This window comes from Natator depressus, chromosome 2 (assembly GCF_965152275.1).
Source record: "Natator depressus isolate rNatDep1 chromosome 2, rNatDep2.hap1, whole genome shotgun sequence".
NCBI classification, from domain to species: Eukaryota; Metazoa; Chordata; order Testudines; family Cheloniidae; genus Natator; species Natator depressus.
The window spans coordinates 155,397,254-155,419,773 of NC_134235.1; the positions used below are offsets into that span (position 1 = coordinate 155,397,254).

The 22,520-nt window shown below is 42.7% G+C and overlaps 1 protein-coding gene across 1 annotated transcript in view; it reads left to right on the top strand.

Moving 5' to 3' along the window:
- Nucleotides 1–21,002, top strand: part of MOCOS (molybdenum cofactor sulfurase) — a 406,588-nt gene extending 385,586 nt beyond the window's left edge. Inside the window, exons 14-15 of the mRNA XM_074945194.1 lie at nucleotides 9,151–9,255; nucleotides 20,807–21,002. Of these exons, the coding sequence (XP_074801295.1) occupies nucleotides 9,151–9,255; nucleotides 20,807–20,953 (252 nt within the window). The 3' untranslated portion in view covers nucleotides 20,954–21,002. The remainder of the gene's footprint in view (nucleotides 1–9,150; nucleotides 9,256–20,806) is intronic.
- The last annotated feature ends 1,518 nt before the right edge of the window (nucleotides 21,003–22,520 follow it).

Below are 22,520 nucleotides of genomic sequence, written 5' to 3' on the forward strand. Positions count from 1 at the left end.
TTTCTGGAATAGTGAAATTAGAGATGAATACAAACCAAAACTACAGGGATGAACTTTGTGGAAGAAGGGATCAGCATTCAGATCTAGATTAAAATTGGGCAAATGACTTCTACCTTTGTAATGAGCCAAACAATGACTCCAGGTCCCAGCAGCCCAGATTTTTAAGGGTATGTCCACACAGCAGTGTAAGCTGTGGAGTTTTGGGGGCTGGCTCCCACTCGCCACCCTGCCAGTGCACGCTGCCCAGGCACTACTTCATACACTGTCCCGAGAGCAGGGGCGAGAACAGAGCAGGGGCCAGGTGGCTGTCCTGCAGGGAGTGGGAGCTGCTGGGGAATTTGGGGTCATCCTCCCCCAGCCGTGCTGAGCTGGGAGCCCTGCTGTTCCCCATTCCTGCAGGGCAGTCGCTTAGTTCCTGCTGCACTCTCTGGCCCTTGCTCCTGGGCCGCCTCCTCCCTCCCTGGGGCTGCGTGTGCAGGGGCATCCTGGCACCATGCACCAAAATCTGGCTGTGCTCTTGTGACCAGGGAGCAGCTCTCTTTGCAAAAAGCTTCTTCTGATCAGTCTCCACTGAAAACCCGCCAGTCTCTCTGATAGCATGCTGGCAGATCGGTGTTCAGCAGACAATGGGTTAACACTGATCTGAGCTGCTGTGCACAGGGAGGTGTGGCTTCCTTTTGCAATAGAGTGCAGTAGACTGCACTACAGATTGTCAGCATAGAGAGGACTAAGGAAGTTGCCCCAGGGAACTCTGGGATGCATCCAGAGGACTTCCAGGACCCCAGTCAAACTGCGGCCATGTACACACAGGAAAGCAATAGGGCTCAGAGCCTATGTCCCACCTGAATATGAGTTCGGACTGTCCAGCCCTCCAGGGTCCTGGGACCCTAGGTTCAAGCCCTAGGTTAACACAATTGGTGTGTGGACGCAAGGCTTGAGCCCAGGCTCAAGCCTGGGCTTACATTGCTGCGTAGACACCCTAAGGGGTTGGAGGCTGGGCCAGGAGAAGGTTTTGTTCCTAGAGGCCATCTCTTACCTAAATATGGTAGAAAGGCTACTCCCCTGGTATTTCCAATCTGGACGAAATCAATGAGTACTAGTCAGTTATGCTTCAGATAAACAATGAACCTTTTGGGATTCACCAATCCTCATCAATATGATTATTTTGTTAATATTTGTATATAACACCATAGATACACATCACTAATGTAAACCTTGTGAACCATGCCTAATGCAATCCTATGCCTAATACAACATTAACTGCCAAGAAAATACTGCACTATCAGGTTAAGCCAATGGATCAAGTAATTCTTGTGACAGAAATCTGGGTTGCATTTATGATATTTCGTCAATGAAGAAGCCAAGTGTGAAACCTTAGGTAGCGATCCACATATGCGTTGAACATTGATTTGTTTGACTGGTCCATATCTATACGATGTGTATTTGTAGGAAATGTACACCTGGAACATAGAAGTGGCTTGTTCACTGTTCTGCTTAATGATGGTGATAAATGTGTGGACAGCAGAAGTGCTGATGCTCTCATGAAAATAATTGCCCTTTCCTGAGCTCAGTGCACTGTAAAAGGAAGTGAGGCAATTGTTTAGCAGCTTGTCTACAGTATGTACCAGATGGAAATATATGACTTGCCTCTGCTTGTCTGAGCCCCTGTTGTTCTTTGCTCAATTAGCTATAATAAATATGGGACACATCAAGTTAAGAAATTTCTTTGTGGGTTAAAACACTTTACAAAGGACAGCCTTGACCTGCGGCCAAATCATTTTAGAATTATTATTATTTATTATTTATACTGCCATAGTGCTCAGGAGTCTAACTCAGGACCCCATTGTGCTAGGTATTGTAAAAACAGAGAACAGAGTTGCATTCCAATTTAAAGTAGAGATTGTCTGAAGCAGCAAAATTTTCAACTGATCTTGATATCAAACACTCCCAAACTTAAGGATATTTGGAGCTGGGGTTTTGATTCTGGATGATCGCTAGTTTAGAAATATTATAGCTGAATGATTTTAGAAATTTTACCCTTTGCCTGCAACTTAAATGGTCTTTTCCAACCTCTGGTAAATCCTTACTTGGAGTTGATGCAAATACTGATGAAATAACAGGAGGAATTATGTTCATGGTGCTTGATGCCAGTGAAATGGTAGCAGAAGGTGCTACTGCACTGAGACAAAGCAAAGCAGAGGAAAAAAGTCTCCTCCTTCTTCGATTGGTGTCCCTGTGGATGCTCCACTCTAGGTGTCGGTGCGTCCCTGCGCCAGAGATTGGAGATTTCTCGCAGCAGTACTCGGTCAGGGGAAGGGCGTGGCACAGGAGTCGTCTCATGCAGCTGTTGGCACCTCCTGTAGCGCACACTCCCCCACCGTCCCTCAGTTCCTTCTCAACCATCCTCGGCTGCAGACGGCACTCCACAGCAGTGCTCTCCTTGATACTTTCTGGGAAAAATAAAAAAGTTATAAGTTACATAGGAACTTCTTTTTAGTCTATACTTAGTTACATTATTTAGTTCCTCTTAGTGTACACATAGTTATATAGCTTCATTAGTTCCTCTGAGAGGTTTTACTTCAAAAAAAAAAAAAAGGAAAAAAAAGAGAAGAAAGAAGATGACTTTTTCTCTCCTTTACTCCCCATTTGGGAACAGTTTCTACAGTTTACCATTACAATTAACCCTTATCTCTCGAGAGGCGGGAGAGGCTTAACTGCAGTCATGCCGGACTCCACAGGATTTAAAAAGGGTGAGTCCTGTCGTGAACCAGTACCGGTCTCTGACGGCCACACATCCTGCATTCGCTGTCTGGGAGAAACTCTTATCTCCCAGAAATGCATACATTGCACCAACTTGACAACAAGGGCAAGACCTGACAGGGATCTCCACTTGAAAATGCTTCTGCTAGAGAAATCCCTCCAACCTCCGCAAGAGATGTCCTCTGGGGAGTCTCATAAACCGAGATCCCTGAGTTCTGACAAGGCTCCGACTTCCAAAACTGTCAGGAAGCGAGCCTCGACTTCTCCAGCAAGGGTCTCTCAGAAAAAGAGGGCTTCCCCAGCAAGGTCTTTACCCTCAGTGCTCAACTCATCCAGAGTGAGCACTGATGAGGCACCAGGCTCCTCCAGCACCATCCCTCAGAGGACCCCTGCTGAGCCCCAACGTGAGGCACCAGAGTTGAGATGTCAAGTCTCCTCCACGGCACCGACTACCACATTGCAGAGTGCGGCACAGACAGTGGCACCACGATCAATGCTGCCACCACTGGCACCGACCCAAGACTTGCTGCCGCCTAACAAGCTGAATCCAGCACTGGTCGGCTCTACAACGGTCGACCGAACCCCAAGGCAGGACCAGTGCAACTCCTGCATCCTGCTGACATATCAGTCTCTTTGGCACCGCAGTCACCACTGCTCAGCACCGAACACTCCCCGAGCTACATAGTGCAGTACTAACCTTCATCTCCTGCACCACTCTCCATGCATAGTGGCAAGGAAGGAGACGTGCAGGACAACCGCTTCTCCTCTCAACGTTCATCCCCATCACAGAGGAGACCTACATGGAACACTATGAAGCCTAAGCCTCATCCCTCCGAGCACTCACAGCCCTGGTATGCATAGCACTGGCCTTACCCATTACCACCTTACCCCATGCAATGGCCACAATGGGGTCCTTGGTCCACATACCAGAACCCCTGTTCTGGTCCTCCTTCCCCAGCAGCAAGAGGTTCCAGAGTACATCCATCATTACCACACACACAAACCTCTGACCCCCCTGAGACAGAGATAGAAGAGGAAGAGATACTATCACCGGGAGACCTGGATGATTCACCGCCTGCCCCACACTCATTTTCTGCACCAGATGAAGTAGTGACGCCATCTACCCCTACAACACCAGATGACCTGAAACAGTTCCAAGACCTCTTCAAAAGAGTAGCAAACAGCCAAGAAATTGCTTTACATGAGATGCAGGAGAAACAACATAAGTTGTTAAAAATCCTACAACCCCCATCATCGACCAAGATTGCCCTCCCCATGGATGAGGCTATAATGGAGCCTGCGGAGGTAATATGGCAAACACCGGCATCAGCACCACCCACCAACAAAAGGGCTGACAGAAAATACTTTGTTCCAGCCAAAGGCATGGAATTTTTGTTTTCACACCCTCAAGCCTGTTATGTGGTGGTAGAGGCTGCCAACCAGCGCAGTAAACAGCCTCATTTCCACTCCTCACTGCAAGATAAAGAACACAAGAGACTGGACCTCTTTGGGCGGAAAGTTTACTTGTCAGCCACCCTTCTGCTTAGAGTTTCCAGCTATTCTTCTTTACCAGCAATTACAACTGCTCTAACTATAGTAAACTACAAGAGCTCGTGGAAGACCTCCCCAAGCATAAATGTTCTCAACTCAACGCCATTATCAATGAGGTCAGTTAATATCCCTCACAGCGCTGCAAGCCTCAATGGATGTAGCGGACACAGCTGCCCGAACAACCGCAACAGCTGTGGTTATGAGAAGAACATCATGGTTGCAGGCTTTGGGAATTCCAAAAGAACTACAGCTAAAAGTGGAGGACCTCCCCTTCGATAGGGATCAACTATTCTCGACTCAAACAGACGACGTCCTCCATACCATGAAGGCCTCCCGAGCGACGCTGCATACACTAGGCATGCACCCACCGCCTGACAAATGCCCTCACTTTACACCATACCAGAGGTCATGAGACACCTCGTTTAACCATCAACAACCACAATACTTCACTCAGAACAGACCCAAACAACGGGTTTAGAGACGACGAGCGCCACAGAACCAGGCCTCGTCCACCCACATCTAAACCACAATTTTGAAGTCTTGGTCAAGGGTATGCACGACCTCTCCACACCTCTAGCACCAATAGATACCCCATCCCACAATTTTGGACACCGCCTACACACATTTTACCATGCCTGGGCTGCGATAACCACAGATCAATGGGTTTTGGAGATCATGCAATCTGGCTACACCATTTCTTTCACAGCTATCCCCCCTACCCTCCCCCTTTCCCCATCCCTCTTCAGGGTCCCCTCTCATGAGCACCTTCTGCAACAGGAAGTAGACCACCTCCTACTGCTGGGTGCTGTAGAACCAGTACCACATCAATACCGAGGGAGGGGGTTTTTATTCCAAATATTTCCTGACAGAAAAGAGAGGAGGGGGATGGAGACCAATCTTAGATCTCCGAAAACTCAACATGTTTGTACGCAACCACAGGTTCAAAATGGTCACTCTGGCCACAATAATCCCAGTGTTAGATGGGGGGACTGGTTTGCAGCCCTCGACCTTCAAGATGCATACTGCCATATTACAATACATCCTGCCCACAGACGGTTCCTGAGGTTCACAGTAGGACCCAACCACTACCAATACAGGGTCCTTCCCTTCAGACTGTCCACTGCTTCCTGCGCATTCTCAAAAACGCTCACGGTAGAAGTAGCACATTAAAGATGCAAAGGAGTCATAATCTTCCCCTATTTGGATGATTGCCTTCTCAAGGGTGCCAGCCGACAAACGGCAGGCATGCTGAAGACCACAATAGACCTGTTTCACCAGCTAGGTCTACAGAAAAATGAAAAGAAATCCACCCTGGAACCAACCAGCAAGTGGAGTTTATCGGAGCCGACCTAGACTCCATACAAGCTAAGGCAATATTGCCAAACCACAGATTCACTACATTGACCAATCTTATTTCCACGGTGACCATCAGTCCACAAACTTCAGTGAGAACATGCCTTCAGATTCTGGGACATATGGCAGCTACAACTTTCATAGTAAAGTATGCCAGACTCCATATGCGCTGTCTGCAGCACTGGTTGAGCACGGTCTATGCACCCAGCAAACACTCTCTCTCAACAGACATGTGAAACTACCACCAAGGATTATCCTCTCCCTACAATGGTGGACAAAGCCAGGGAATGTATGCTCCGGGATTCCCTTTCAACAAGACCCCCCCAATCAGTGACTATTATAACAGATGCCTCCCTGATAGGTTGGGGCACCCACTTCGGTCACCACAATGTACAAGGCAAGTGGTCTGCGACAGAAACCCGACTACATATCAATCTCCTGGAACTCCACGTGGTACACAATGCATGCCAACACTTCCTCCCACTCATACAAGAAACCTCAATCTCTATTCTCGCCAACAATGTGGCATGCATGTTTTACATCAATCGCCAAGGAGGAGCCAGGTCTCACTCGCTATGCGTAGAATCCATGAATTTATGGAACTTTTGCATCCGCAACAATATAAACATCACAGCATCATACCTATCAAGGTGACAAAATACTACAGCCGACAACCTCAGCAGGCACTTCTTACAAAAACACGAGTGGGAACTCCATGACAGTGTTCTCGACAAAATATTCCAAAAATGGGGTCACCCAGTAATCGACCTTTTTGCCTCAGCAACAAATCACAAATGTCCAATATTTTGCTCCAAGGCAGGCCTAGCACTGGGATTGTTAGGGGATGCCCTCCTCATCCCATGGAACGCGTCACTCATGTACACTTTCCCGCTGATCCCACTGATCTCACAGGTCATCCGCAAGATATGACTCGACAGAGCATACATCATTCTCATTGTCCCCATATGGCCCAGTCAGACTTGGTTTCCATATCTCTCATGTCTAGGAGTCTGTGCCCCACAGCCGCTGCCTTTCTGGACAGACCTCCTGTCCCAGAACAAAGGCCTGACACTCCATCCAGACCCAGCAGAACTCCATCTCAAAGCGTGACTCCTCTCTGGTTCAAACATGGAGAATTGAACTGTTTGGAGAAAGTAAAACTGGTATTACTAAATAGCCATCACCTCACCACTAGAAATACTTACCAACACAAGTGGAGAAGATTCTCCCTTTTGGTGTCAGCAAAAACAGCTGGATGTGACCAAGGAGCCTCTATCTATGATCCTAGACTACCTACTAGAACTGAAGGAAACGGGGTTAGCCATAAGCTCTTTTAAAGTACACCTCACTGCCATTACGGCCCTCCATGAACAGACAGAAGGGGCTTCAATATTTGCTCACCTGATTACACGGCACTTTCTAGCAGATATATAGAACATGTACCCAGAAGTACGCCAACCTGCACCACCATAGGATCTCAATCTTGTGCTAAAATGTCTCACAAGACCTCCCTTTGAACCTCTAGCAACCTGCTCGCTCCTTCATATGTCAATGAAGGCTGCATTCCTAGTGGCAATCAAGTCTGCCAGACGTGCCAGTGAAATAGGAGCACTGATGGCTGAACCACCCTACACTGTATTTACCAAAGATAAAATTATGTTACATCCTCACCCAAAATTCTTGCCCAAAGTGGCTACAAATTTTCATATTAACCAAACCATACACTTACCTGCCTTCTATCCCAAGCCACTTAACGACTCTCGAGAAGCAACGTTGCACATGCTAGATGTCAGACGGGCCATAGCCTTCTACTTGGACAGAACTAAACCATTCTGCAAGTCACCAAGACTATTCGTCTCTACAGCAGAGCGCTCCAAGGGCTCTACAATATTGACTCAGAGACTCTCCAAATGGGTCTCTACCTGTATTCAAACTTGCTACCTCCTGCATCATAAAGAACCCCGCCATGGGCATCAGATCCCACTCAACCTGAGCCATGGCAACATTGATTGTATTCTTGAACAATGTCCCCTTAATAGATATTTGTAGAGTTGCAACCTGGTTATCGGAGCACACATTTGCAAGGCCTTGTCTCAGACTCTATCGTTGGCCTTACAGTGCTTTCATCACAAACTTATACATAAGTTATACTCCGAACCGCTAACATCCCTGGTGGGTACTGCTCTATAAGCACCTAGAGTAGAGCACCCACAGGGACACCACTCAAAGAAGAAGTTACTCACCTTGTGCAGTAACAATGGTTCTTCTAGATGTGTGGGTGCTCCACTACCCATTCTCCTCCCTTCTACTTTGGAGCTCACACAGCCGAGCTCTGTGGTAGAGAAGGAACAGAGGGACGGTCCGGGGAGTGCGCGCTACAGGAGGTGCCAACGGCTGCACGAGACAACTCCTCTGCGCACCCTTCCCCCTACCAAGTACTGCTGCAAGAAATCTCCTGCGCAGGTACGCACCGACACCTAGAGTGGAGCACCCACAGGGACACACATCTCAAAGAAACATCATTACTGCACAAGATGAGTAACTTCTTCTTCTTTATCTCTTATTCTTTCTCTTTTTAATAAAATATTGACTATGCTAGAATTAGCAATGTATTATCTGAAGAATCAGAGCCAAACGTATGGTTTGGATGATTACACCGGAAAGTTTTACTATTCGCTATAGATACATCCTAGAGAATCCAAATGACACCCAAAACAGCATATAGAAATATTTACAACATGACCTTTGATTATTTGCCCCATTATCTGTTTGAGTTTTATGCTTAATCTTACAAAACTAGGTAAAATTGTATGAGATAATGGAAGTTGAAATATTGTAAGAACTGTTGATTACTGTACTGTTCTGCAAAAATTTCTGATGCAGTAATTGAGTGGAATTGGCATGTGTCATCTTTATTCTAATCCCCAAAAAAGACAAAAAGAAATTCACAGCAGTGTAGTTATAGTTCATTTTAAGAAAATGCAGATCTTGCTTTCCTAACATTCACAAAATACCACGGAAAAGAATGCAAAATAAGGACAAATCTGTTCATTTCAGTCACAGTGAACAAATACGTACCACATCCTATTATCTTACTTTTGAGAGAACTCTTCTGGTCAAATCCTAAAGGCCTTACCCAGTTTTTACTCATTCCTCTACCAGTCAAACTTTCCCTTTAAGTCAATAAGCCAAACAAAGTCAGTGCGAACTACAGGTGCTCGGAATTTCTCAGACTTAGCCAAGTGGGAGTTTGCCTGAGTAAAGAGTGAGCAAAAATTGAGTAAGGACTTCAGAATTTGACCCTTTGACTACATAGCTGAGTCAGGTGAACATGATTTAGACCTTTTACATAGTAAAAAAATGTTCAAAAAGGTCTCTGAAATGTTTCAGTTATTAAAATACCATGAAGGTCAGAGACAAGTCCTAATATGTAACTGTTTGACTAATATGTAACTGTCTGAGAACCTATTTCTGTTGAAATTTCAGGTTGTAGGTCCATGCAACAGATGCCAAATAATCTGCATAGATCCACAAACTGGACAACGAAACAAAGAATTTCTGCAGACTCTGTCCTCCACCAGAGGTAGAAAGGTCAGTGTTACCTGTAAAATATCCATGCAGAAAGGTTTAGAGTCTTGATGACATGTATAATGCAGCATCGTTTGCTGGAATATTCAATCTTAAGGTGTAACAATGATCTTCATTTGTCTTGTCTGCAGAAAGATGTTGCATTGAAATCCTAACACGACATAGTTTATTTATATAAAAACGTTCATTTCATTCTTGGTTCAGAAATTGGTCATCAATGTACAGGAGATGGAATATGTATTTTTACCAATATTTGCTATGATTATTTTTATACCTTCAGCTTTCTGACATATTTATTTTGATCATTGGGAACCAAATGGATTCCTATGGGCCTTTTTTGTTGTTCAGGAATAGAGATCTGCAGAAAATCATTGTTAGCCTACACCATGTTTTGTGATTATACGGTTAGCTTGTAACCTAGCCCCTACTTACGGAAATCTTGCCTTTATTGTGGAAGTCACAACCCTGGAAGGGTGGATCCGAGATGTGAGTGTGGTTGAAGAGAGAGCTGATCAAATAGTAAAGAACTGATTTGTGAATATCTGTGAATAAAAAGGCCTGGTATGGTTCATTGTGGTTCCTGAGGTCATGTTGGTCTGGAACTGTGAGTATTCAGACAGCCACTAGGTATTCATGAATCCTAAAAGAATCACAAATTTCACCATGAATGTTTGTGTAGATGAAAATTCATCCAATAAATTCAAGATTATGTCCTGTTCATTATTCTCCTGTTTATACAATTTGTTATCCAACCAGGGAGCAAAAGCCATACCATGTGACATAGCTGATCAGTCATACAATATGACTAAAAATAGCACATAGTCAAAGCTAACAGTTTGTGGAGAAATTATTCATTCAGACTGCAGCAAACACTGATACAGTATGCTTCCAATTAGCCAAATAGCACGGGGCACATGGATTTTATCTGGATAATCGGGAATTCGGATATTCAAGAGGGCAGGAGCCATTCAGCAGTGGGGTGGCCTGTGGGTTCATTCCTCTCCTCTCAGTTCTGGCCAGGGGTCTCTGCTCTGCCCCGAAATCTCTGCTCTGCTCTGCCCTGCCCTGCTCCCTGCATAGCCACAGGGCTGATGATACCTGATCCCTGCAGGCACAAGGTATGGGGGGAGGCTGTGGTCCTGGTGGGCCACAGCAGAGACCACCAGCCAGGACTCTGCTTTGCTTCTCCAGGTCCGCAGCCTTCTCTGCACCTTGCTTGAGCCTGCAGGGATCGGGCGTCACCGGCCCTGCAGCAGTGCGGGTAGCTCTCTGCAGCTCCATGGTCACTCACTCACACCTGTGACAGCAGGGCTGCAGAAAGCTCCCTGCGCTGCTGTGGGTGCCATTCAGCAGCAGGGTGGCCTCCCCTGCAGCTGGGGGCTATTCCTTCTTCCTTGCTGTCCTGGACAGAGTCTCTACTCTATTATCCAAACCTCCTCATTATCCAAATTGCCTCCTCATCCCCTAGCATATGATACATGCTGTGGAGGGCACATATCTCATGCTGGAGCACAAGGAATGGATTTGGATAATGCACAGGTTCAGATAATAGGGTTTCAGATAAACGAATTTATTCACTGGAAAAAAACAGGATCACTTTGAACAACTCACTAACCAAACAAGGTTTGTCATGAATATTATTTGCAATGAACAGTTCAGTCAGTTCTAAAAGCCAACCAGCCTGGCTCAGAGTAAGATGATTAAAAAAGGATAGGTTGGGGGGATGCATTTCGAGGCACAATTTACGGCTGATTTGAAAAGGAGCAGAATGTACTCCCAGCTAGTACATACAGATGACAGCATCATGTGCACTAAGTAGCTGGGCTCCTGGCCACACCACGAAGCCTCAGGACAAGAGCTCCTTAGGGTAACGGTGAGCAGCTGTTGCAGTAACTGGGCCACTGCACTGTGCCCTCTTGAGAATCAGATAGGAATCCTGCCCTGCTGCATAACAGCTTTGGTGGAGGGAGGTGTTGGATAAGACTCTCTCCACCTCACAAGTGCCACCCACACTCAACGTGGCCCCTAGGATTTACTCAGTCTCCATTGAGGGAATCCTCTCCAAACTCAAGGGAATTCTCAAGAGGGAAGAAAACTGTCCCTGGGCTGTGAGCTCACAGAAGAGACCGAAATGAAGCATACTCCCCACCGCAGTGATAAGCTTCTGTTTGCATTTCTGATTTAATCAGAATCAAAGGCTCTCTTGATACGAGTACCCCTAGAACCAAATAATGCATTGACACATAATTCAAGCAAAGGGAGCAATCTGCTCTCCTTAAAACCTAGCATCAGATAAGTGAAATGTAGCAAACAGAGAGAGCTGGAAAACATATTGCTGCTATTCACAAAGGGGAAAGAGTTCTGCTCCCCTATTGTTGAACCTTTCACCATTCATAGTGGAGAGGGTGGTTCAAATGCCTACACAACGGAAGATGTGCAGCTCCTTTGGTACTTCAGGTGCCACACATCTTCACCCTGTTCTTTTCCTCAGAGGTGTTTACTTATTTTTTATTTTTGAGGGTCACAGGAAGCTAGCAGTACACAATGATACAAATGCAGTGGAAGAACCCCAGCAAAGTGTTCGTAGTAAATAATTGTCCATAGGATAGTTATTACAAGTGCAACAAGCAAACACAGTGAACAGGATTTAAGTTAATAGTTGTTACATGGTGAATCAATACATAATAAATAAATAAATGCACTGTTTTTGCAGCTCGGGTAGCCAAGTTATTAAAGGCAATGTTGTGTAGATATTTTAGCATTATGGAAATAAGCTACATTATGACTTAACTGGCATCACAGAGACTTGGGGGGATAAGTCTCATGATTGAAATACAAGGGGTACAGCTTGTTCAGGAAGAAAAAAGGGAAGCGGTGTTGCATTATACATCCAGAATATATACACTTGTACTGAGGTCCAGAAGGAAATAATGGAAAGTGTCTGGGTATAAGATAAAAAGGGGGAGGTCGAAATAGGAGTGATGTCATGGTTACGGGAACACTGTAGATCACCAAATCAGGAAGAGGAAGTGGTTGAGGCATTTCTAGAACAAATAACAGAAATATCCAAAACAGAAAATCTGGTAGTAATGAGGGACTTTTCCAACAGCTATCTCGGTAGTTAAAGTAATATGGCAAAACATAAAATTTCCAGTAAGTTTTTGGAATATACTGGGGACAACTTTTTGTTTCAGAAATTGGAGGAAGTAACCAGGGGGCAGCCGTTTTGATTCTGATCAAAAGGGAGGAAATTGGTAGTGAATGTGAAGGCGGAAAGCGATTTGGGTACAAGAGATCATGAAATGATACATGTCATGGTTCCCAGGAAAGGAAGTAGTCAGAGCAGCAGAATAAGAACAATGGACTTCAAAAAAGCAGACTTTAACAAACTCTGAGAACTACTAGGTAAGGTCCCATGGGAAGAAAATCTAAGGGGAAAGGAGTTGAGGAGAACTGGCAGTTTCTCAGAGAGACAAAATGAAAGGCACAACTGCAAACTATCCTCATGAGAAGGAGAGCTAGGAAGAATAGTAAGAGGTCAATATGGCTTCATGAGGAGCTCTTTAATGACCTGAAAATCAAAAGGGAATCCTGCAAAAAGTGGAAACATGGACACATTGCTAAAGAGTAGAAAAGAATAGCACAAGCATGTAGGGACTGAATCAGAAAGGCTAAGGCACAAAATGAGTTACACGTAGCAAGCGACATAAAAGGCAATAAGAAGAGGACAAAGAGGACCCAGGGAATTTATAGACCAGTCAGCCTAACTTTGATACCTGGAAAGATACTGGAAGAAATTATTAAATAATCAATTTGTAAGCACCTCGACGATATTCGGGTTATAAGGAATAGCCAGCATGGATTTGTGAAGAACAAGTCATTCCAAACCAACCTCATTTCCTTCTTTGACAGAAATACTCGCCTAGTGGATGGATGGGGAGAGGGAGCAGTACACATGATATATCTTGATTTTAGTAAGGCTTTTGACACAGTCCCACATGACTCATAAGCAAATTAGGGAAATACGGTCTAGAAGAAATTACTATAATGTGAGTGCACAACTGGTTGAAAGACCATACTCAAAGAGTAGTTATCAATGGTTCACTGTCAAACTGGGAGGGTGTATAAAGTGGGTCCTGTAGGAGTCAATCCTGGGTCCAGTACTATTCAATATTTCTATGAATGACATGGATAATGGAGTGGAAAGTGTGCTTATAAAATCTAAGGATGACACCAAGCTGGGAGGGGTTGTAAATTACTATAGAGGACAGGATTAGAATTCAAAACAACCTTGATATATTAGAAAATTGGTCTGAAATCAACAAGATTAAATTCAATAAAGACAAGTACAAAATATTACATTTAGGAAGGAAAAATCAAATGTACAACTACAAAAATGGAGATATGTGGTAGTACTGCTGGAAAGGATTTTGGGGGTTATAGTGGATATCAAATTGAATATGACCAGGCAATGTGATGTAGTTGCAAAAAAGGCTAATATTGTGGGGTGTATTAATAACAGTGTTATATGTTAGCCGGGGAGGTAATTTTGTCCCACTCTACTCGGCACTGGTGAGGCCACAGTAGAAGTACCGTGTCCAGTTCTGGGCACCACACTTCAGGAAGATATGGATAACTTGCAGAGAGTCCAGAGGAGAGCAATAAAAATGATAAAAGTTTTAGAAAGCCTGACATCTGAGTAAAGGTTTAAAAAAATTGGTGTGTTTAATTTTGAGAAAAGAAGACTGATTGTTTGCAGTATTGTTGTGGCTGTGTTGGACCCAGGCTATTAGAAAGGAAAGGTGGGTGATGTAACATATTTTATTGGATCAACTCCTGTTAGTGAAAGAGACAAATTTTCGAGCTATATAGAGCTCTTCTTCAGGTCACTGGGGGGACCAGATAACAGACTTCAAATATGTTAAGAGCTGTTATGAAGAGGATGGTGACCTATTGTTCTCCATGTCCACTGAAGGTAGGACAAGAAGTAATGGCCTTAATCTGCAGAAAGGGAGATTTAGGTTAGATATTAGGAAAAGTTTTCTAACTGTAAGGGTAGTTGAACTCTGGAACAGACTTCCAAGGGAGGTTGTGGAATCCCCATCACTGGAAGTTTTTAGGAACAAGTTGGACAAACACCTGTCAGTGATGGTCTAGATTTACGTGGCCCCTCAGCACAAGGAGTTGGACTTGATGACCTGTCAAGGTACCTTGCAGCCCTACATTACTATGATTCTATGATATCAGATTCCACATGTTCAATAAAAAAGCTAAGTATCAAAATATATTGGTCATTTTCCCCATGTTTCATATTACAGTAAAAGCTTTGTTATCCAGCATGTTGGGAGAATGGGGGGTGCCGGTAAGTCAAAAATTCTGGTTAACTAAGAGGGAAGGAGTTTGGGTGCAGGAGGGGGTCAGGGCTGGAGGTTGGGGCGTGGGAGGTGGGTGTGGGGCAGAGGTTCTGGGAGGGAGTTTGGGTGTGGGAGGGAGCTCGAGACAGGGGGTTGGGGCCCGGGATGGGTTTCAGGGTGTCGGATCTAGGCAGTGCTCACCTTGGGCAGCTCCCCGCAAGTGGCAACATGTCCCTACTGCGCCTAAGCAGAGGTGCGGCCAAGCAGCTCTGTGCACTGCCTCTGCCCACAGGCACTGCCCCCGCAGCTCCCTTTAGCCGTACTTCCTGGCCAATGGGCGCTGTGGAATGGGGCAGGGACAGCGCACAGAACCCCCATGGCCGTTCCTCCACCTAGGAACAGCAGGAACACGTCCCCACTTGCGGGAGCCACGCAGAGCCAGGTAGGGAGCCTGCCAGCCCCACATCAACCGGACACCTGGCAACCCTACTGAAGATCAGAAATGCCAGTTTATAGAGCTTTCCGGTTAGTAAAGTGCCGGATAACACAGCTTTTACTGTAGTAAGTTTTTCCATGACAAAAATATACCAAACTTTAGCAACCTAGTTGCCCTACAGTAGCGTTTTGCCAGTGAGATATAGTAGTAAGTTAAGTCACAGTAAGAAATACAAAGATCGTCAAATGTTTATTGACATAGTATTTTTGCCTGATTTTTCAGAGATGCAAAGCATCTGGAGCTCCAGTTGAAGACCATGGGCTCTACAAGTGCCTAGCACTGCTGAAAATCAGCCCCACTAATTTTAACTAGTGACACACAGATTTGCATTGTTGTTGATAACCTAACATAAACCAGAACAATGCAGCCTATCCAACTGCATGTATTATTTATTAAAACTTTGATGATGTTGTTTTAATCAACATTCAAACACACCTGCAAAGGAAACCTGATGAGCACTGCCATCAATTTTAACATAACATTAGTTAAGAATTCCCTCTAACTTTTGTGGCCGAGTTGAAAAAAAAATGAACTCTCCTAATGTGACAGAACTCTGTGATGCTGGAGGTTCCTAGGTGTATGTTCTATAGTAGAGTGGAAAAGACTAGACAAGAATATAAATCAAACAGAAGTCAAAATACCCACTAACTCTAGGGTGCTCCCTATGTGAAATGTACACAGTGCATTTCCTGGGTATCTTTTCATTAACGTTTGTACTGCGTTTGCTGTAGTGGAGCCCCCCCGGTGTAGATGGAGATCACCTTGTAAGACTGGCTTGCTGTTCAGTTACCAGAATTAGTCACACTGTTGCAAACCCCATTATGCACCACTGCAGTGTGTTGACATTGCCAGTTTGTTCTGGTGTAACTACTGTACATGGATATAGCTACACCAAGGCAAATTTCCCTACCATGCATATACTCACTATGGGACGTGGTCCTGCAAGATGCCAAGTTTCTCCTGTGGGCTGCAGCGCCTCTTTACTCCCAGGGATGTCAGCGTGAGTTAGGAGTGCTTGTCATCTTGCAGAATGAGACTCTAGCTTATTGGACTGTTTACACAAACTTTGCTAAAGCTAGATAATTACTTCTCTTATCTGATGAATCATTATCACCATCATCTTAATGATACAGGGCTCTACACTGTGCTTGTACCTTTCATTCCAAAGATCTGAAACTGTTCTACAAACATTAATTACTGTAATTAAACTTGGCAACACACTTGTGAGTTAGTGAATTGTTTATTATATCCATTTGCTACATATAGGTAAAATGAGGCAGTGTGCGAGTTTAATTAGTCAACTGATGGATCGGCCAGAGGATTGCTGTCTATGAATGGAATCAAGGAGTGCTAACTCTCAGCCCCCTGAATTAAGTGCTAATATGCAGCACCATTTTACCCATACAGTATGTAGCAAAAGGATATAATAAACAATTCACTAACTCACAAGTGTGTTGCCAAGTTTAATTACAGTAATCAATGTTTCTAGAAGTGTTTCAGATCTTTGGAATGAAAGGTACTAACACAGTGTAAAACACTGTATCGTTAAGATGATGGTGATAATGATATATCTTCTTACTATATGTTCCATTCTATGCATCCGATGAAGTGGGCTATAGCCCACAAAAGCTTATGCTCTAATAAATTTGTTAGTCCCTAAGGTGCCACAAGTACTCCTGTTCTTTTTGCGGATATAGACTGACATGGCTGCTACTCTAAACCTTTAATGTGATGGTTACCAGTTCCAGCAAGGCTGTATTCTCATCACGTTATAATCTGAACTAAGTAGAAAATGAAGAGAAGTATTTTAAAGTCTCTGCTGTCCACCCTTTTGTCAGCCCTAGCACCTCAGGCTAGTGTCTTGTGGAGAATCAGACCCAATATATTTATATGTGAATAAAGGACTATGCATTGCATGGACCCATTTATGTGGTATATGTAATTGAAATAACACTTAAGAATGGCAATACTTTATATCTATCACCCAAAGGGAAGATAAGGACAGTCCTATGAGGATAAGTGTATTGCACTCAGATGCCTGCTGTTTTGTATTGTGCTTTTACCAATGGTTTGACAGTTTTCTCCCCTATGGTGATTAAGAGCAATGGAAGCTAATGTTACTCCTCCCTTGCTGAGATCAGTAGTATATAAAGCCACAGACCTCACAGCTCAGCACTCTCTGCTTTATTCTTGGATTGTACTGGAGAAATGGTATGCAGAATAAAATGCCCTTGAAGTCAGAAAGGGGTAGCCACACAGAGAGATTAAGATTGCAAACTATAATCTCAGGGACTGAAAGCCTCATATTTTTAATAGCAAAATGTTAAAAGGACAAAATCCTAGTTTTTGTGGTCTTCAAAGTAAAATTGGCTTGGCATGGAAGTCTTTTTAGGAAGGCTTGTTTTGCTATTCATTGTCAAAAATATTGCTGATCTAATATTTTTAAAAATTCAATAAAAATGGTAAATTTGCTTCAGTGATATTAAGTATTTTTGTTTACTTTTAGTGAGCAGAGGCAAAATTTTATTCCCAGGAATGTGTACAAAATGAAAGTGTTGGGAATACTTGCATGAGACTGTGTTAGCACACATTACTTATCCAAATAAGTATTTGCACAACTATTCACACACAGCCATCTTGAAAGCTCTTTGGAAGTCATCCAGTTAGGGAGCTAAATAAATAAATAATATCACTTAGGTGGCTGATCAAGCAGCAAATATTGAATGGTGAGTATTTGAAATAGTGTTTGAGCAATCCAAAATTCTGAAATATGTTCACATATACCATTTGTTTAATAATTTCAGCTAATTAACAAATTTGTAAAAATCAAAGTTGGGTCTGAAATAATTCAGAAAAATAAATTTTAAAAAAGATAAATTGTGAATAATTTGTCCAATTCTGTTCTGGAAGTAAACCAAGAAGTCAATACAATAACATGTACACAGAAATAGATTTTTATTATAAATAGTAGAGTAAGTTTATTTAGAATGAGGAGTAATGAAATTTGTGTGAAATGTGTTGCATTGTAACCTAATATTTTTCATTTTACAATATTATGTTTCTGTTTACCTGATTTTTGAAAGTATAATATAATTAAGGCACAATATTAGCTTTGTATTATGTTATGGGGAAAGAAACCAATTCCCAGTAGGTTAACTGCAAGGCTGAAAACAAATAATTGATGCCCACGAAGAAAGCAGTTTATTGCCCAGAAAAAGCAAAGTGGGAGTAATCATTTAATGCAATAGAAGATTTTTAAATAAACTGGATAGTAATATTTGAATTTTAATGTTATGGCTGATCTGGTAGCTACAGTTTTTGAAAAGCATCTTGATACATCATTATTACCTTAGTGGTTTTCAGAATTTCTGTACAGCGCTGATTCTCAAATATGGTACCATTGTACCACACTTGAAATAGCAGTGCAAATTAGGTCAGGCCTCACCTTTACATATGGTAGAGACAATATTCACATACGTCAATTATTCATTAAATAGCGAATCATTGAGAGTGAAGGCGGAAAGACACCATTGGCGCTGGTGCTGCACTGGCCCTGGTGGCAAGGAGGAGGCATTTATGGTAAACACTGGTCAGTCCTCGCAGCTTTGCTGGATGTATGAGATCCCAGCGAGTCTGCGGGAACATATATAAGGAGTAAAACAAAAATAATCCCATGCAGTGTTTCTTATTTTCAAGATTATAAATTAAAAACTGAGACAAGAGTTTCAGGCCCCAGTGAGACACTCTCCAGGCCCCTGCTGTCCAATATTCACCTTGTCTAAAAGGAGAAGACCTCTGCATTGAGTCATGCTCACTAATTCTGCATTAAGACTTAAAATTATTGTATATTTCCATGTTACCTTCCTTGCATAAGACAAGAAAGGTATTAAGCATACTTTCCTACATTCAGCTACTACATGGTTCTTATTTACTAAAGACCCATTTACTTAGCAAATATTTAATTAACTTGAATAGGTTTGTTCTATTTCTCAATTTTAGTTACTTTATTTGAATACTGAGAACGGAGCTGGTCAGAAAATAGAGAGAGGGTTTCATGGGAAATTGTGACTTTTTGTCAAATGTCTCAACCTGAATTTTTTACAGTTTTCAGAAATTGAAAACTGAAAAAATTTGCCTGCGGACTGCCTGAAACCAAAAAATTGACCAAAATCTGCAATAAAAAATGAAACACTGCAGTTTGCAGCTGAAAATTTTCTGTTTTCAGGTTTCTGGTTTTCAAATGAAAAATCAAAAAAATTTTAGTCAAGCAGACACTCTGTGAAAATTTTCATTTAGTTTAAAACTCAATTTTCACTCTAAAAAAAGTTTTAATGCACAAGTGACAATTTTCTTCATCTAAAACTATTCTAAGGATCTGGGAATATTTGTCCAAGATAGCAAGACTGATAGCAAGTCCTTTCTTGCACATTTTTAAAATTACCAGCAGTTAGGAAAGAAAAGCATGTTGGGGAAAACACACCCTGAATCACTTGGGTAGTGATCAGTTTATTTAACATAACATTTAAAAAATACATCCAAACACCTATTGCAGTCAATAGGACTATTCATATGCTTAAATTAAGCATGTGGTCAGTACTTTGCTGGACTGGGGCCAGACTGCTCAGCACCTTAGAGAATCAAACTGTAGCACACCAGATAGATGAAAGGTCAATGGGTAAGGCTAAGTTTTTGTCATGGATATCTTTAGTAAAAGTCATGGATAGGTCACAGTCAATAAACAAAAATTCACGGAAGCCTGTGACCAGTCCCTAACTTTCACTAAAAATATCCCTGACAAAATGGGGAGGCAGGTTCACCACCCACTGCTGCTGGGGCTCCCGGGGCCACCACTTGGCAACTGCAGGCTTGGCAACTGCAGGGTGCCTCCATCATTGTGGGGTTTGGGAGACGGGGCAGGGGGCCCGCTGGCTGGGAGCTCCAGCCAAGTGACAGAAAATATCATGGAGGTCAATGGAAGTCACGGATTCTGTGACCTCTGTGACATAACCATAGCCTTATCAATGAGTAAAGCAGCTGTGCAATATTATTTATCTCCATTGTTCAGTATTCACATGTATCGCAGGGATATGTATATAAATATTTCTAATATTTATCTGTTGGATAGCTTCACAGCTAATGACAGACACCAAGCTACAGTGTTACTAATCAACACACTTCCAGAATATTTTCAGTAAAATTTACCAAAATATGCACAAAAACAAATGAAGGGAACAGTCACAAAGGCTAGTCAGAACAACGTTCTATTAACAAAGCAAATAATGCATAGTAGGAGATCCAAAGCTTTGCTTCACTGTTTGAACATATGGGCATCCTTACTCTGTTTAGCTTGTGGATATTTATCTCAGAAATACATTAAATGTATTGTTCAGAAAGCCAGAATCCCAATTAGATTACTGGGTTGTGAGGGAATGTAAATTAAATAGGTAAACTAAGGGACTGGTGATGAAATATTCTTTTATTTATCCAATTACTCTCTAGGTCTGTATCTTGAATAATCTGACGTTGGCTTTTGGTTACCACTCTGTTGTATTTAATTAATGAAAACTTATTTAATAATATAGAGTTGGTAGTTTTGCCCTTATAGCAACATTGTGCTTATAAACATTATCCTTGTCATGAGATCTACTAGAGATTTGACAGTTCTGGATTTGGCATACACTGATTATTTTTTCTTGTTCTTCAGACAAACTTTGGTATATATCTGATGAACCAGTCCCTGTGCTCATCCCTTCCAAATATCTTGTCAGTGGGATCTCATGTATTTCCAGTGTTGAAGGAAGATAGAGAAATTCGAAGTCCTCTATCCAATGAAGAAAAAACATCAGGATAGCATCCTTGGCTGGACAAGTTGTACATGCATAATTAAGGCTCTTTAACAAACACATTACATGTATTTAAAAAAATCTGGTAATTATTAAAAAAAAATTTCCATGGATTTGCTCTAATTTTATTCTACTCTAATTATTTTTTTGTTTGATGAAGATGTTAGAATCCTCAGTCTTTATACACCTAGTAATTACACACCACCAACTCTTTTTTTTAAACCCTCCTGTGAATATGTTACATCAGTCCTAACAACTCTCTTTACTCAGCTGCTTTAAGATGCAACAGGTTTGGGCGAGATTTATTGCAGGGTGGATGACTCCAATACTAAGTTTAATGTCATTGTCATAAAAAAAAATCTTAATGATGGGAAGATCAACTCTTCCCTGACCCCCAAATAAGTCCAACCATTTCTGATATTCTCTTCAAGGATGCTCTCATCCTTTTAGTGGGTCTGAAGTCCGATTACTGACTTTAGGCTGGTTGCTCAGTCTATTTATTGCATTATGGTAGGTGAAATTCCAGCCCTATCGAAGTTGATGTCAGAATTTCCACTTGGTATGCTCTGGGGTTTCCCTGGAGTAAAGCTGGCGTAGGCTGTATATAAGGCTTCTGATCTGCGGTAACCCTTGGTTATTTCAAATTTGAATAGAGCCTGAAAGCACAAAAGTAGGCCTGCTGAGAGTCGTATGTCAAACAGTCAGTCTGAAACAGGAATTATTAACATAGAGTTTAAGGCCAGATCATCTAGTCTGACCTCCTGTACATCAGAGGCCACCAGCACCAGCCAGGACCCACACACTAAACCCAACAGCTAAAATTAGGTCAAAGTATTACAGCCCACAGAAAACTAAACTATTACGTGTTACAGGCAGAGAATAGGAGGGACTGAGGTGTATGAATGTCTGAGGTCCTTGCAATGGCAAGGAATTGATTGAGATATACTCAGATATACCAAGTGACCCCCCACCCCATGCTGCAGAGGAAGATGAAAACCTCCCAAAGTCACTAACAATCTGACTTTCAGGAAAAATCACTTCACAACCCAACATATGGTGATCAATTAGATCCTGAGCATGTAAGCAAGAACTAGCCAGCTAAGCGTGTGCTTGCATGTGTGTGTGTGTGAGAGAGAGAGAGAGAGAGAGAGAGAATGCTTGGTACCACCTCAGAGCACTGGTTCTCCCCACCCAGTCTCATCTCCAGCTGTGGCTTTCTCTGATGTCTCAGAGGAAGGACACACACAATCAACAAACTATTGCGGGGAATCCACTCCTGACCCCTGCAGATGACTGGCTAAAGCCCTCAAGCATGTCCTTTTAAGAACAGAAGCAACCCCATCATATAACCCCAGTCTGAAATGTATGCAGCTGTCTCTTAAAACTAATTAAGTTGCTTGCTCACTTGATTCCTATTGGGAGGCTGTTCCAGAACCTCACTTCTCTGAAGGTTAGAAATTTTCTAATTTCCAGCCTGAATTTGTTCATGGCCAGTTTATACCCATGTGTTCTTGTGCCAACATTATCCTTTAGTTTAAATAGCTCTTCATCCTCCCTGGTGTGTACCCCCCAATA